The sequence below is a fragment of the Magallana gigas genome, chromosome 3 (genome assembly GCF_963853765.1).
Source record: "Magallana gigas chromosome 3, xbMagGiga1.1, whole genome shotgun sequence".
Classification (NCBI taxonomy): domain Eukaryota; kingdom Metazoa; phylum Mollusca; class Bivalvia; order Ostreida; family Ostreidae; genus Magallana; species Magallana gigas.
The window spans coordinates 24,618,674-24,633,958 of record NC_088855.1 but is presented as its reverse complement, the minus strand read 5'-3'; the positions used below and the strand labels follow the sequence as shown (position 1 = coordinate 24,633,958).

General features: G+C 32.0%; 1 protein-coding gene across 1 annotated transcript; it reads left to right on the top strand.

Moving 5' to 3' along the window:
* The first annotated feature begins 1 nt into the window (after nt 1).
* LOC105319596 (phosphatidylinositol N-acetylglucosaminyltransferase subunit A) lies at nt 2-15,223 on the top strand. The gene is made up of 12 exons (XM_034482422.2): nt 2-195; nt 1,343-1,499; nt 5,272-5,394; nt 6,254-6,429; nt 6,805-6,920; nt 8,146-8,253; nt 8,464-8,570; nt 11,675-11,757; nt 12,112-12,197; nt 12,392-12,575; nt 14,497-14,599; nt 14,865-15,223. Exons 1-12 carry the CDS (start codon nt 179-181, stop codon nt 14,961-14,963), a joined length of 1,359 nt encoding a protein of 452 aa, XP_034338313.1. The 5' UTR covers nt 2-178; the 3' UTR covers nt 14,964-15,223.
* The last annotated feature ends 62 nt before the right edge of the window (nt 15,224-15,285 follow it).

Sequence of the window (15,285 nt, the reverse complement as noted above, 5' to 3'; positions counted from 1 at the left end):
ACTTCCGGTGATTTCTAACTTTCACATGAGCCTTCTCTTTACCCATGTATCGGTTTATTATCATTATTTAACGCTTCTTATTACATAGAAGATTCAGGAAGATATTTTATCATCACCGAAAACAGAGAGAATCTGAATTTGATTTATCCTGATATGCAAAAGTTAACAGCTGACAATAATGAAGCATTCAATATGGTTTGTGTTATGTTTTGTTTTTTGGTGTTTTGTTTGTATTATGTTAATAATTATATAATGATAAAGTATTCTTTTGATATGTAAGCAGTCTGACAGTTGAGTCAAATACAGATTTAAAACAGACGGAATGGTGCAATTTTTATTTTAAGTCATGAGAGACGAGCAAGACAAAGAAGCTTATTTCTAATGAGCCAGAAGCAGAAGCTTCTTTTCAACCAGACAAAAAGAAGCATGACAATGACTTCAAATAATTGAGGCAGATCAGGCAACCTGGGATGGGTGTAAAAGTAGTCCAGGACATATGTCCCAATTTACTTTTCCCCCCGATAGTTTTTTTATCATCTATCTGTAAAGCATTGTATACCCCTTTTTCTGTGGGACATTACAGTTTAAATTGAAACTAAGGGCAGAGCAAAAAAAGAAACCAAATCCTCGATCAATTTCTTGGGACTACATTTACACAGGCCAAATAAACTATAGCGATCGATTATAATTACTATCAAATCATTAAAACTCATGGGGGTCAATTTTCGTGGATTGTTTAAAATTTACTGGTTCGTGGGGAAGTAATTTCATGTATTTTCTTATACCCACGAACAGAAGTATGACTTTAAAACCCTAATTTATTAATTCATGGAAGATTTTAATTTGTTGATATGAGATAACCACGATTTCCACGAAAATTGACCCACCACGAAATCTAATGATTTCACAGAAAGCTAAATCTGCTAACTACGATGTTTTGTAGGATATTTACTGAAATTCTATTTAATATGTTAAAAAGTATTTCTTAAACGACAGTGTGAATTATTACATTAACTTTTGGAAAACATTTCAATGGGACTTTTGGGGACATTTGAGTACAATTAATTCCAGCTAGACTATTGAAATGATTACATAAATAAAATGAAAATATTATACATAACAATAGTTTTTAAAAGTTTACAGGAAAGAGAATTTTAAATGTAAGGTTCTGCGCTATTTAAACGATAAGAACGGCACTACATTTTTACTCTTGGTATTTATACTTTGAATTCAAAAATTAAAAACAAACTTGACCTGTAGTTCTTTTCCATAATTTTAAAAATACTTTATAAAAATTATTTTATATATCTTATTTATTTATTTATTTTTTTGGCATTTTTAGCATGGTATCAGATTTCTTTTATCCCAACATGGGAGGAGTAGAGAGCCACATCTATCAGTTGTCGCAGTGTGTGTTAGAGCGAGGCCATAAAGTGGTGGTCGTGACTCATGCTTATGGTGAAAAGAGAGGAGTGCGGTACCTGAGCAATGGATTGAAGGTCAGAAGTCAAAAACTGGTTCCAAGACCATAAATTAAGAATCGAGAGAAGTTAAATCTTAAATAAATGCATACATATTATTTGAAATACATTTAATTTCAATAAGGGATGTTAATTTTATTTGAATACAATAGATGATTAATTAGGGGGCAAAGTCAAGCAATAGATGATTATCCATTTGGACTTTTCTAACATAATAATGCTACTCTTACATACCATATATCTTTCAATCAAATATATTTGATAAGTTATAGCTACAATGTATTTGTCCAATTTTTATCTCTATACAACAAAGCAAATTTACTCTTCAATCTCTTGAACTCCAGTTTGTTGAAGTTTTTTATCTTTCAATGCAAATTTTTGGTCCCCCATCTACATGTTGAGAACGTACTTCAAATAAGGTGTGTATATGCGCAGATATGCATTTATTTTCAGAAATCATGCATTGAAAATTAAAACCAAGCGTAAAGATATTGCATTAGAATTTGTAAATACACATAACACTTGGATTAATACTTAGCATAAAGTTGGCTATGGAAATAAAACTGCATCAAATTACGACTCACTGTACAATATACAGGAGCAGAGTAACTTTAGCTCTTGACAGCACATACAGAGAGGTGCTGTGATTTTAAAAAAAATCATGATGATTATGATACCATACTTGGAGAAAAGGAAAATAAAATGACAAGTTTACACTGAGAATGGTCATTGTGAACAAAGCTTAAACCAGGTCTTGCATGCTGTCAAAGACATCTAATCTCTTAAACTAATTTCTTATATTGAAATCATAAGAAATTTGAAAACTCTTATATTGAAATCAACAGAAATAACTACTTGTGGCAATTTTTCTCATTTTCAAAGCTTCATAATTTGCATGTTGAACTATTTGAAATAATTATAAGAATCCTCTTTATTTATTCACGAGTTATTCATTACTCCATCATAAGATTTTATATCGAGAGTTCTGCACATCATATCTTCAGAGTAGTCTGTATCTGTAACCTTACTGTGTCCTTGACCATAGGACAACTATCATAGAGACAGAATGTTTCAAAACACTGCTAAAAGGATAAATCACTTCCATTACAGGGGATGAAAACAGACCCACTCTATAAAAGAAATGGTCTTGAAGTTCTAAAAAATAACACTATTAGTAGGTTTCGATACATTTACGCCTGTTTGAGTCAACATGTTCCAAGTATTGAACATATTTAAAGGTTAAAATTCGATGATGTTTAAATTGTTTTGAATAATTTTTTTTTTAAATATCAGATTTTTAACAAAATTTCAGTATCTTTTCTGTCTGTGTATAGGCATGCTCTATCTACCAATCTTCTCGAGAGTAAGAGTGAAATAAGATTTTAGGAGCTGCAAAAATTTGCACCCAAATTGAAAACCATGAGTTATGCGGAAAATGACTAGCCTTAATTAGTTCACCTGAGCTGAACTGAGCTGACTTCTTCTCCAGAACCATTGGGCCAATTTCAAACAAACTTGGCACAAAGCATCATTGGGTGAAGATGATTCAAGTTTGTTAAAATGAAGGGCTACGCTCTCTTTCAAGGGGAGATAATTAGGATTTATTATTTGAAAATCTTCTTCTCAAAACCATTTGGCAAGAAAAGCTAAACTTTGTGTGGAAGCATCCTCAGATAGTGTAGATTAAGGTTTGTTCAAACATGGTTCCCAGGGGTAAGGTTGGGCCACAATGGGGGTCAAAGTTTTACATAGAATGTAATAAGTAATTCTTTTAAAATCTTCTTCTCTGAAACCAATCAGCCAGGAAAGCATCATCAGGTAGTGTTAAGATTTAAAGTTGTGAAAATCATGACCCACAGTGGTAGAGTGGGGCCATAATGGGGGGGTCAAACTTTTACATAGGAATATATATTGTAAATCTTTTAAAATCTTCTTCTCAAAAACCAATCAGCCAGGAAAGCTGAAACCTCTATGGAAGCATCCTCAGGTAGGAAAGATCAGGTTTGTTCAAATCATGATCCCCGGGGGTAGGGTTGGGCCACAATGTGGATCAAAGTTTTACATAGAATGTGATAATCAAATCTTTAAAAATCTTCTTCTCCGAAATCAATCAGCCAGGAAAGCTGGAACTTGTGTAGAAGCATCATCATTTAGTTGTGAAAATCATGACCCACAGTGGTAGGGTAGGGCCACAATGGGATTTTAACATAGGACTATATTGTGTAAATCTTTTAAAAAATCTTCTTCTCAGAAATCAGTTGGCCAGAAAAGCTGAAACTTGTGTGGAAGCATTCCCAGATAGTGTAGATTAAAGTTTGTTCAAATCATGATCCCCGGGGGTAAGGTTGGGCCACAATGGGGGTCAAAGTTTTACAAAGAATATTTAGAGTAAATCTTTAAAATTATTTTTATCAGAGATTAATCAGCCAGGAAAGCTGAAACTTCTGTGGAAGAATCTTTATGTAGTGTAGATACAAATTTGTGAAAATCATGTCCCCGATAGTAACTACAATTGGGGGTAGGGGGGTCGAACTTTTACATTGGAATATATAATGTAAATCTTTTAAAATCTTCTTCTCAGAAACTAATCAGTCAGGAAAGCTGAAACTTGTTAGGAAGCATCTTCAGATAGGGTAGATTAAAGTTTGCTCAAATCATGATCCCTGGGGTAGGATGGGGTCCCAACATGGAGGGGGGGGGGCAAAAATTTAAAAAAAAAAAATTTTAAATATCTTTTTCTAAAAACCACTTGCCTAGAAATGCTGTAACTTTACTGAAAGCAACTTAATTATAAACATAAAAATATCCAGGATTAAAAAAAATAGACTTTTATTTATACAGGATTTACATGTATTATATTACATTGTCCAGATATTATGACTCTGTTATTTGATTTTTTTCTCAGGTGAGCGATGTGGCCCATGGGCCTCTTGTTTAGAACCACCTTTGTTGAAATCTACAAATCCACAGCAATCAATTAATATCTAAACAAAAATACAGGTCAAGTTCAAATTTGGTTAAGATCTAATAATTTTTGACAGACTTTAATTGTACCTTGAACTTGAAAAAAGTAGAAATCTTCTGTGTAAACAAATGTAAAAACTAAATATGACATTTGATGTTTTGGCTGCCTGTGGTGGCATTACTATTACCTGATATTGTACTGTGAAAGTCATATTAACCATGCCTTTCCTTTTGCTACGCATCTCAATCTTGTGTAATTTGTTCATGTAAACACAGTGGATCTAAGCCACATTGGTGTGTATTGTTACTTAAGCATCACATCAGATTTGATCGGCAGCCGAAAAAATTATCAGTGCACACCTATAATGAGTAGCATTGGCCTGGTTGTTATTTTAGATTCAAAATGGATTATTCTTTAACTACTTGTTAATTACCTTAGATTCCTTATTTTTTGCGAGTTCTTAGAAATTTACAGTAAATCATTTTAGAAAGAAAAAAAGTGTCTAATTGTTCCACGAACAATAAGCCTACTAATTACTGTAAATTCTTAATTAACCACATGGAATTAATATTCACGTAAAATCGCGAGAGGCACAATTTGCTGGTTTTAAAATCTCACTTTTATTTTTCTGACAGATGTAAAGTAAATATAACTGTGATTAAAATTTAGTGTTCGCAATTTCATATTATCGTGATTTGATGCAAAATGGTTGAATCGCGGAATTAAGTACTTGCAAAAAATATTAGGAATCTACAATATTTATTGAGACTTCAAAATGTACGAGGTTTTTAAAGATTCAGTGAATGTTTTGTTTTTTTGTTGTAGGCATACTATCTTCCATTTACTCCATTTTATAATCAGTGTATCCTGCCAACTATATTTACCACATTCCCTCTGCTGAGAAACATATTCATCAGGGAGCAAATAACTATTGTACATGGACATTCAGTAAGTGCATAGAACAAATACAAATAAAAAAATTGCCTGTTCTTGTTATGTATCTTGACATTGATTTGTCTCTGCTTGTCACAAAAATAGTTATTAGGGCTGTGCAATAATACATGTACCGGTATTCCGGTGTATTGTGGTATGTGTACAAAAAATATCGTATCGCTATACATTTTTTCAATACCGGTATACCAGATTAATTGATCTGGCCGGGAATTTACAGTAAACCATTTTAGTAAGGTGATTTTATCATGCCTATTGTTGCCTAGGTGAGCGATGTGGCCCATAAGAAAAGAATGTGTGAATACTGCTTACAATATGTATGAATTTGATTTGTTTGTGTCATCTAATATTTTTCCAATTCAAAAACTTTGCATAATTTTTCAACAGCCTTCGAATTTCCAAATTTTTGTCTCTTAAAAATAAAGTTAAAGAACAAAATAAATGAAAAATGTCTAACAAATTTATTGATGTGAATTGCCATGCGTTCAATATACAATAATTGGTTTAAGCAAGGTAGACAGGTGTCAAGGAAAGAGATGCATGCCTTCTCTGTTTTTATATGTCAGTCAAAAAATGAGATTTTTAAAAATAGCTCATAGGGTCGAAAAGACTTCATTTTCAATAAAATGATATATATGTCAATTTGAATGTTTTTAAAGGAAGAGAGTGAGTGTCGACCTCAGATTTTTTTTAATATATAAATAAAATAAATTTAAATTAAGGGTTGGGGATAGAACCCGGGTCCATGCCTCGAATGCCTGTAAATATGAGGGGCACATACAATTCATAATTTTGACAATTGCAGTATTATCTTGCATATATATAGTTTTCTTAATTAAAATCTTATTTGCTGCAGGCTTTTTCAACTTTAGCCCATGAGGCAATGTTTCATGCCAGCACCATGGGCCTGAGGACTGTTTTTACTGACCACTCATTGTTTGGCTTTGCTGATGCTAGCTCCATACTGACCAACAAAGTCCTTCAGTTCTCTCTGTCTGAAACAAACCATGTCATATGTGTCTCACATACAAGGTATACGATGATAAGTCAAAACATCAAAAAGTGTAGCATTATTTTCAATTAGGTATATTTTCAATGATTTCCCAATTGACTTATGGAATAGTATTATATTGAATTTGTATTACGGGATGCCCACCAAATTGATTACATGAAGAAAAAGATTGTTTTTAAGAAAAGTCCCTCGCTCTTTATAATATGTTTAACAGTACCACATTATGTATTACATGTAGTTATTATTCATTGAATGCCTTTCATTTGATATTCTCATATTAGTATCTGAAATTTACCAAATCTACACAAATTGATATGGGAACATAAATTAATCAAATTGCAATACCGAATGAAACTAAATGTATAAATTGCTCTCATAACTTTTGTTTTTATAAGTAAAGAGAACACAGTCCTAAGAGCCAGCATAAGACCTCAGGTTGTATCAGTGATACCTAATGCAGTGGATGGGACAATGTTCACTCCAGATCCAACCCAGAGACCCAAAGATAAAAGTAAGTATGGATACATGCGCTATAAGCTTTGCTATTCACATAAAACATACAGATCAATTAACTAAAAAAAAAAACCAAAATGTAAGGTACTGCTAATGTAGCATGACTGATGAAATGAAAGTCTTCAAAATAAAATAATTTATTGTAACGTTCATATTCTATTGGTTTAAATGTACCTGTAGGTTAAGAAATGAAAGAAAACAAAAGTAGGGTAATAAAATCTGCAAGTGTGCATTTGATAAAATTGTAGACATGCACCTGAAGTTTTGCCATATTTGTATATACAGCAAAACTATAAAAAAACAAACATGGATATAGCGAATTAAAGTCCATAACAAATTTTAATTCTTGTCCAAACAATTAAGTTCTTATAAAAACTTACAAAATTAAAAAGCAGTATATATAACAAACACAGCTATAACAAATTTACAGCTATTACAAAGTACAAATTATGACCCCCACTTGCAAAACTTTAATGCATTTTATCGTACTTATATACCAGTACATACTAAAACAAATATTTTTCATGGCAAATTTTATGTACATATATATATAAATAATCTTGATGGTTTCTTTCACTAATAATCATCTTTCACTATGTTTGCAATTGATTATTTTTTTTAAAATTAAACCGATTGTGAATACATGTTCTATCATTTGTTTTCAAAATTGCATTATATTGACGTAGGAGCAAAGAGAGATAACTCTTGCAGTGAAACCCATTGCGATTGGTCCCTTTTGAGAAACATTTAAACATGGAATTAAAGTCACTTACAGTATTGAAATTAAGTAAACTTGTATAATGAAAACATGAAGGAAGAATACATGTATATTCATTGGTTTCAAAACTTGCTGTGTTTATTCAGTTATTGTAAATCCAGTATGAAATGCAGGTACAGAGTGGCACTAACAACCTTGGTGATATTTATAGTTTTGGACCAGTGTTTAGATCTAAACTATATAAACCAACTTTTATTCACAATGACATTTTTTTAGTGATTTACAGAATATAGACTGGTTTGCGACAATTAATTTTCCAAGTAAGCCTTATCAAAACTAGTGTTCTTATCATAACCATATGACAAGGGCTTGTTTGCAGAAAAATATTTTCAATTTGTGACGATTTGACAATAATGCATAAGATTTATCTTTTTTGTGTGTTTTCGTGCATAAAATTTCTCCTGCTTAGATTTAAACTTACTGTGTAATGTATTTTTACCTCCAGTGAACATTGTGATGGTCAGTAGGCTGGTGTATAGGAAGGGCATGGACCTTTTGGCAGCGGTCATCCCACAGATCTGCTCCATGCACCCGGATGTGCAGTTCATCATAGGTATACATGCTTTAGGAATTCATAGATAGACATAATACATTTTGAAAGGTGACTCTTGTATATTTCTTTCCTGACATCTTGTCTGATATTTCTTACACCTGAACAAATAACTATGCAGTGTTCTTAGCAATAACTCAAAGGACACACAGACTTCTGAATAAATTTATACTGTTTTAGTGAAAATGAAAAAAAAATATAGGCCTATTTTAGGTGGAGAGGGTCCAAAAAGAATAGTTCTAGAAGAAATGAGGGAAAGCAATGATCTGCATGATAGAGTCCATCTTCTTGGAGCTATTAACCATAAAGATGTCAGAAATGTAAGTTACAGAAGATAAATATTGTAGCCTATATCTGCCTTGAATAATCTTCTCTCATGAATAGCCTAAAAAATCATGATCATGTTTCAACAGGGTTCAGCTGCAGCATTTGCAAGTACACAAGTGTGCAAGTTCTTTTACATTGCTTTCCAAAAAGAATACTTTGAATTAAATGCAGCCGGAAGAAAATTCTGAAAGCAGAAATTTTGAATGAATGGTGTTTAGAACTTCATAACAAGACTCTCAGAAGGATGGATGGTTGTGGCCATTTTTTGCTGATGTCCTGACACTTCTGAATAAGGAAGCGCCCGAATATCTTGGAAAATTAAGATCCCCACCCCTTAACTATGTATATTCTTGTTCCTTGTCCAAATATTGAATCTTTTTTTTTATTTTTTTTTTATTCATTTCATTTATTCATGGCGGCGATGATTTTTAAAAATAAGAATTTATTGATAGAACATTAAGAGAAACATTAACATTTCAAAAGTGTTATTTGGTTAAAAAATTTATTTTCATATGCCAAAATATACCACAATATGCCAATTCTTTTGAGAAAAAACCAACTTTGATATTATCCTTGGACTAAATCACAAAGTAAACATTTTTTTTTAATTTCATAATTTAGTGACTTTTTTTTCCTCACCTGAACTGTAAAAATTGTCACCCCTGGACCAAAACTGAGCCCGAGGTGGGGTTTAGAGTTTAACATAGAAATACACAGGAAGAATGTTTAAAAAATCTCAAGAATCACCAGAAATGCGAATATTTACAAAAATGCTAGTATATCTAGTGAAGATTCTGAATTGTAAAAATTGTGACCTCCGGACCAAAACTGGGGCCCCAGAAGGGGTTCAAAGTTTAGCATAGAAGCATATAGGGAAAGTGTTTAAATCTTATCGTACTATCTTATACCTACAAAAGAAATATGACTTTACATCTCTAATTTATAAATTCATGGACGATTTCAATTCATGGATGAGAGGTTCCCACAAATTCAACAAAAATTCTAATGATTCCACAGTAACTTTCTTTTGACAGCATCTATACTTGCAGGTCCCAAGTTTCTGCTTCCACCACTGTTGCTTAATATTTGATAATCATAATCTCCATTTGGCCCAAGCTACATCCATCTACTAGAATGAAAAAAGTCAAGTGTTTCTGTATTGACTCCCCCCCCCCCCCCCCCCCCAATGCTTGAGGTTTAAATACACATCCAAAAATAAAAATTCTGCTTGTTTACCATGTAAAAATGACATGAAAAGTACCTGATTGGCTTTTAAATACAGAGTAGGTGTCAACATTTCTCATTATTAATCCCGAAGAGAAATGTAATTTTGTTTTTGTCAATATCTCTGGATATACAGAGAAATAGTGTGAAAGAGTGATGGACATTAATGGTAACCTGGGACAGACTTCAGTTGATAGATTAATATGTATTTATGAAAATGAAGATTTTAATTTGTTTGACAATGATTTATAAAATTGGTTGAAATTTTCAAAATATTTATCTGAAAAGTGCAAGAAAAGGTTGTCTTTTTTTTATTGATTTTGTTAAACACAGACATACTTAAGAATGCTTCTAAAGTATATTCAGGATTCAGAATTTTATATAAAAAATAACAACACAAATCAGTTTAATGACTGTTGTTTGATAGATGTAAAAAATAATAAAACAACTAGTCATAAAAATGTTTGCAATGCCTATACTACTACAAATAGAATGTGATGCTGAGCAACCTTTGCTACCATACTATAAAGGTTTTGGCAGTTTGCTTCATAACTGTGTCCAAAGATGTCAAAACCATGAAAACAATGTAAAAATAACATGTAAAATGTAATTGTTAACGTTAGAAAAATTCCAAACATTTGAACAGGTGTGAATTCTCCAATTGTAGGTTGTAATATTTCTTACTGGACTGGAATATTAAAATAAAATAAATAATACATGTATTGATATGATATAGATAATGAGATGACAAATGTTGGTTACTCAATTATATCTGGAATCTTTACAATTTCAAAGCTTAATGTGGTAGGAAAGTATAAAAATATATAATATGAAGATGAGTACTGCATAGTTGATCAGAAATTAATTTGTTATATCTGTTAATTTCTTAATATATACAAGTTAGTAATAACCATAAAATTTTACTAGAAATCACGAAGAGTAAAATGAGTAATTCTGATAAATCTTTAAAAAAATATATATAAAAAACTGAAAAGGCCCCCTTAAATCAACATCATTCTACTGTAATTCTTTGTTTTCTTAGTAGAGCTATACTTTTGAAGGTTTTTTGTAATTTTCATTTTGATTCAAACCAAATTTCAAGGTCAAATGTGAAAGTCATAGCAGAATTAAATGAAAAATCCTTGTCTGGAGCATATCTTTTCTCCCTTTGGTCCAATCTGGCTCATACTTCACTCACAGATTGTTTGGAGGTCAAGGGTCAAGGTCAAATAGAAAGTGCAAAATTCTTTTTTCAGAGCATATATATACTCTCCATTAGCCCTATTTGGCTCCTACTTCACATTAACAAAGCTTTTGGGTTAATGGTGTGCAGTGACTTTATAATTTGAACCAAGTCAATGTGAAGGTCACAGCAGATCTCTTTGTGATCAGTTTTAGTCCATAAATTATTTCCTTTTATCTTAATCTTGCTCAGGTTGAACGAAAATGCTTGTATGTAAGAGGTAATGAGATTGAATTAAATGTTTAATGCCAGGTGGAAAATTTCTAAGTTATAGGTCAAGGTCAAAGTAAAATTCTCTGAAATGCTTTTCATCCTATTGTCCATTATTTAAGCGGGGCCCTTTGAGATGGTCACCATTTCAATGTTATCTAGTTAGCTTATGATCTTTATTATCATTCCTGTATTTTGTAAAGAAAGGCATCTGAGTAAAATCCCGTTATTGCTGATTTACTTGTAATGTTAATAATTTTTATGTATTTCAGAATCTCACATTTTTTGTTTACTTGTTTCCAGGGAAACAAAAGTCATTGATCTGTTATACATGTAATGATGATTGTTGAGGTTTGTGGCTGGAATGCATTTATTCATGTATGGGCATTTATTAAACTGAGTGCTTTTGTTGATATTCAGGTGCTTGTACAGGGAGACATTCTGATCAACACATCCCTCACTGAGGCCTTCTGCATTGCTATAGTGGAGGCAGCCTGTTGCGGGTCAGTAAGTCACCAAAAAAATCACAGCAATAATTGATAACTTGTCAAAAAAATATCAAAGTCTGCTATGTAATTTCAGCACAATACAGTTTTTGAACTTTATAATGTGTCAGTATTTGACAGAGTCTGAACTACTTATTTTGGGGAGAACTGCCAATTTGTTACGTAATATAATGTGAACAGTTTTGGTAGAAAGATATATCTGTTTGACGTGCGGACAGCTGTAACAGATGATGATTGCATACAATTTGGAATACTTTTCACACTGCAGAATTTCAAGCTCAATAGGCACATAAATACACAGTTCTTTCATATTATTCATGTACTTGCATTTTTACTTTACATGTTGTCAAGGTTGTCAGTTGTCAGTACTCGAGTTGGAGGAACACCAGAAGTTCTCCCTCCTGACCTTGTATATTTCTCAGAACCCAGTGTCAAAGGTATATGTTTGGTATTTTGGTTTTTATATCTTTTTTATTAGTAGATAGACATTATGAAAATTAACAAATGTGCATTCTTTTATTACTTCATTTTGGATTTTCAAAAATCTCTTGTAGTTGAAAGAATTCAATAAAAAAATTATTTCAGATATTTTGTCTTATATCTTTGTCATGTTTTAATTTATCTGTCCTAGATTTGGTTCATACGTTGAACAGAGCAATAGAAGACAGGAAAAGAGGAAAATTTGTTCCCCCTTTTGAAGCTCACGAGAGGATTAAAAAGATTTACACCTGGAGAGATGTAGCCAAGCGGACAGAAATTGTCTACAACAGTGTGATGAATAAAGTACCAAATGACTCAGGAGAAAGACTTGCAAGGTTCTTAGATCAGTAAAACATTCATTTCTTTTTTATGCCCCCCTTCAAAGAAGGGAGGGCATATTGCTTTGCTGCTGTCTGTCGGTCAGTCTGTCGGTCAGTGGGTCCACCAACAGCTTCCGTTCATTTTCTTTGCAAAGGATGCACATATTGAAATGAAATTTGGTATACAGCTTTATCATAATAATATTTAGGTCAAGTTTGATTGGGGATAGGATCTAGCAATTTTCGACAGAGTTGTGCCCCTTGGACATAGAAAAATTCCAATTATTGCAGTTTCCGTTCATTTTCTTCGAAGAGGATGCACATATTGATATGAAATTTGGTATACAGCTTTATCATAAGAATATCTAGGTCAAGTTTGATTTTAGATGCGATTGAGCAATTCTTGACAGAGTTATGCCCCTTGGACGTAGAAAAATTCCAATTATTTGCTGTTTCCGTTCATTTTCTTCGCAGAGAATGCACATATTGAAATGAAATTTGGTATACAGGCTTATCATAATAATATCTAGGTCAAGTGTAACTTTGGGTACAATCATGCATTTTTTGACAGAGTTATGGGCCTTGGACTTAGAAAAATTTCAATTATTTGTAGTTTCCGTTCATTTTCTTCGCAGATGTTTCCAAGGGAGGAAGGGGCATAAGTGTTTTACAAACATCTCTTGTTTTTAAAAGTCAATATCTAGTAAATGATTTCAGAGTGTCTTTTAGATGCTAGATTCATTATGGCATCATTATTAATGTGATATTTTACATACACAAATAATTATTAAAAATATGTTGTACGTATTGTAATGCTAGATAATGAACGTGTGTAATAGGTTATGTTTTAAATCTATTTTTCATTTCCTGCTTGATAAATTCCAGAAATATATGGCAGACGAGAGAGGAGAGGATGTGAAGTAGTATCTTAAATGAAATATTGGTTTTATAATTCAATTGTTTTTACAAATATTATAATGTATTTCACAAGTAATAAAAGACAAACAAATATCTAATCAAAATTAAATATTGTACTACTGTGGTTTCATTAATATTCAAGGATATCAATTTTCGTGGATAAAGTGAAAATCACAGTTTCAAGGATATGTAAATTAGTGGCCAATGACCCCATCAATACAAATTGATAGTAGAAATTGCACTTCAATGAATATTTAATTTCATGGATAAACTCAACAACGAAATCCACGAAAATTGGTATTCAGCGAATATTGATGAAACCACAGTAATTTATGAGCAGTAGAAAAATTGGTATATACCGGTACTAAAACACATGTAAATAAAGATTTATAGAGACTTCACGGAATTAAAATTGAAAAGCCTTTTCTGATATCTCGAACCCCTGATACCGGTATTTCAAAGTTTTGTTGAAGTCCCCCCAAGTTTGAGGTACCAATATTTACCTGTATATATTAGTCATTGTTTTGGCATAATATTGTATCTAGGGTACCCCTATTGTACGAATAACTCATTCTACAATTTTTAAGATATGACATTTTTGTTTTGCAGATAAACTGGCCATATATTATAGATGTGCATATTACATGTATTAGTACTTGGAATTTGAATTTTGATAATTTATGCAAAATATCCTAGCTGTTGAACTTAGTCATCTTTTGCAAAATATTGCAGATAGAGTAACTCCTTTCTCTGGATAGGTAGTGTTTATCAATTTAGGGTCGAGAAATAGATTATAAATACTGTTCACGCAAAAGGAAATTTCGTTTAACTGTCACATTGACAGCTTTTCTCTTGTCTTTACATTCCAATACACTTACAATTACATTGGAGAATTTTGAGAAACTATTTCAAGGTGTTTTGAGCCACCTTTAGTATCAACACTTTTTCTATTTGGGAGGTCAGGAATGAACTGCATTTTCAGTTATACTGATGACATGCTTTGATTACTTGATTGTAGTTTCTACAAGTGTGGCCCTCTGTCAGGGAAGCTCTTTGTGATTGCTGCTGTTTTGAACATGTTTCTGCTTTGGGTATTAGAAACATTTTGGCAACCAAGAGAGGTAATTTTTTCAATAAATTTTTGTTTGTAAATGTTCTTGATTACTTGAAAAATTTCTTTTAAGCTTTTTCTATATTTTGGAAAGGAGAGTTGAGTTTTCTTTTAAGGTTTGTGGCTGTGTTGGGTTGGGGAGGGGATATATGTGCAGTTTAGTTCTAATAATATAAAAAGCAACATCATGACATGCATGCATTTTTATTAATGTTTCCTTTATTTTTAAGCTAAATATACAATAATTGTACTAGGTGCTTACATTTTTATTACAGGATATTGAAAATACAACAGATCTGAAGCCATTACAGAACTTCAGATTTAGAAGACCAAGCAAAGAAGAGAGGACCACTAATGACAGTCATATGACTTAACTTAGTGCTACTGTTGCTATCAATACATACCGTATACATGTAACATTGAAAGTGATTACCTGAGCTCTGTTTGTGATCAACAAAGTTCTAAAAAAGGAGAAAATCAAAATAAAACACACAATGCATGTGCAACTCAATAATGTATTGAACTGAACATTTCTCATGATCTGAGGTCAGGAAATGCATTTGTTTTGAATATATTATATAATACATTTGTTACATTTGTATAATTTTTTGAATAAACATTTTTGAATTTTAAATACACTTGCTTTTTGTGTTAGCTGTAAACTACCAGATGTACTGTGGAAGACTTTTAGAATAA